This window comes from Limulus polyphemus, unplaced genomic scaffold, assembly GCF_000517525.1.
Source record: "Limulus polyphemus unplaced genomic scaffold, Limulus_polyphemus-2.1.2 Scaffold3113, whole genome shotgun sequence".
NCBI lineage: Eukaryota > Metazoa > Arthropoda > Merostomata > Xiphosura > Limulidae > Limulus > Limulus polyphemus.
The window spans coordinates 36,856-39,225 of NW_013668723.1; the positions used below are offsets into that span (position 1 = coordinate 36,856).

General features: G+C 30.8%; 1 protein-coding gene across 1 annotated transcript in view; it reads right to left on the reverse strand.

Moving 5' to 3' along the window:
• LOC106468687 (phosphatidylserine decarboxylase proenzyme, mitochondrial-like) overlaps positions 1 to 2,370 on the reverse strand; it is a 51,555-nt gene that overhangs the window by 6,556 nt on the left and 42,629 nt on the right. The window contains exon 7 of the mRNA XM_022397053.1: positions 1,143 to 1,299. Coding sequence (XP_022252761.1) covers positions 1,143 to 1,299 — 157 coding nt within the window. The remainder of the gene's footprint in view (positions 1 to 1,142; positions 1,300 to 2,370) is intronic.

Consider the following 2,370-nt stretch of genomic DNA (forward strand, 5'->3'; position numbering starts at 1 on the left):
CCCTGATAAAGGTAGTTTGCCTTACTACTTTCCCTGATAAAGGTAGTTTGCCTTACTACTTTCCCTGATGGAGGTAGTTTGACCTATTTTCTCTGACTATCGTAATGTGTAATTAGCCATTACACTTCCTCTAATTATGTAGTCTGTAGTAATTTATTACAGACCAGTGTACAGCTCATCAAAAATGACAGGGTAAGTACTACCACCCCCACCCCATAGTATACCCTAACCTCATATTTCATAGCTGACTGAAATAAGTACATTTTGTGAAATCAAGTTTAACCAACAGAGAAGCAGAAAAGTGCAGTCGAGGCAGTCTAATGTCGGTAAATTCCTTTGTGAACCAATCAAAATTAAGATCATTCATGAAATGAAATCGTGGCATATTCATAGAATAATTATTGGTAAAAATCAGTTAGATTAACAACTTCTAATATATAGAAAAGCCAGTGCATTTTGGTAACACTACGTTCCAACAATGGCTTTTATGTCATGTTGCTTAGCAACCTAATATTGTCGTTAGTCTATGTACTGAAAGTATAAAATGTAATGTATAGACAACAAAACTGGAAGAATATTTGTTGATTTCTAAATTTAATCTCTGTTGATTAATGAGTTTGGTTTTTTATTAAAAACGTTGGTGATATAACAAAAAATAGCTTAATTCAAAAACAATTTAAGTTTAAAATTGAATCAATATTTTCACTTTCATGATAAATTTTATGCACTTGGCTCTAGGCTAGGTGATCCCACGCTATGTCTTTACTTTAGGCTTATTTATTTTCTTAAATCATACCAACACTCACTACACTTATAAGGTTTCATGGCACCCCCCCTCATGGTCCCCCTTGCACCCCCGTCACTAAAATCATAACAGTTAGAGAGGAATCGAACTATTTTGTCTGGATAAGTGCATTTAGGCTTATATGACTCCTCCTATTTTGAGAAATCACACGTGACATGATGCACTGGCTTTTATATAGGTTAGATGCTTATAATGAGTATATCTACCATACAAAGGGTGATGCTTTTAAACAGAATATATTTCTATAAACTTATCATATACAGGTTCTATATTTTCAAAGAAAAAGATCCAGCTACAAGATACAGAATCATATGCTTTACACCAAAAGTGTAGTTACCTGGAAAATGCCTCCTGTAGCTTACACTCCAATCAGCTGGAGAATGGAATCTGTGATAATCTCCGGGAGAGAGATATATGATGCAGTGATATAAATCGGTTTCTTCATTACTACGAAGTAGTAATTTTTGATATGTCTTATCATCATCTGGTGCCATCTGTTGGTGGAAAAAAAAAGCATTTCACATTATTCTATGAAAACTGTAACAAACATAGATACATAGGATCAACAACATTCAACACAAAGATGCTACTGATCAAAGACAGAACGAGGATTATTTGATGCCTTTTAAAACATTTAAACATTAGAATTTTCATAATGTTGTTTTTAGTTGTTTCATTTTGCTATTTTCTTTTAGGATCAATCTCCAGCACAAGCACGGCAATAAAACTCTTACTATTATTATATTAAAAACATTTAACCCCTACACAGAGAACTAGAGTGAACTTAGAATTTTAAAATTACAAAAATAAAAACATTAAAGTGAAGGTAAAATAACTGATAATTTTAGTTAATTGGGCAGAAAAACAACAACGTTTCCATGTAAACTAGCAATTCTGCATATTTCAACTCAGATTTTTACTGATTTACATTGTGAAAAATATGATAAAATTGGTTAAAATTAAAAAATGAATGCTTTGCAAGTCATCTTGATATCAGTTGAAATTTTGAGTTGATGGTTTATTGATTAGATTTAGATTTTCATTATTGAGACATAAAGCAGAGAAAATTTCCAGACAGCTGTTATATTAATGGAAGGATCTTTGTTTGTGTTTTTTAAACACCATCAATAACTAGATGAAATACTAGTCAATATTAAAATGGTTTATTTTCCAATATAGGATTTCACACAATTTAATTATCTGCAACACTTGTACTTAAAAGTCAAGTTTAAAAATTAACACTATACAATTTTAAATATTGTAGATTAAGATAAAAAATAAAAGTTGATATAAGGTTATTCATTTGGTCCAAAGATTACTCTGACAACATGATTCTTAGTCTAAAGCTTACTCTGACAACATGATTTTTAGTCTAAAGCTTATTCTGATAACATGATTTTTAGTCTAAAGCTTACTCTGATAACATGATTTTTAGTCTAAAGCTTACTCTGATAACATGATTTTTAGTCTAAAGCTTACTCTGATAACATGATTTTTAGTCTAAAGCTTACTCTGATAACATGATTTTTAGTCTAAAGCTTACTCTGATAATATGATTTTTAGTC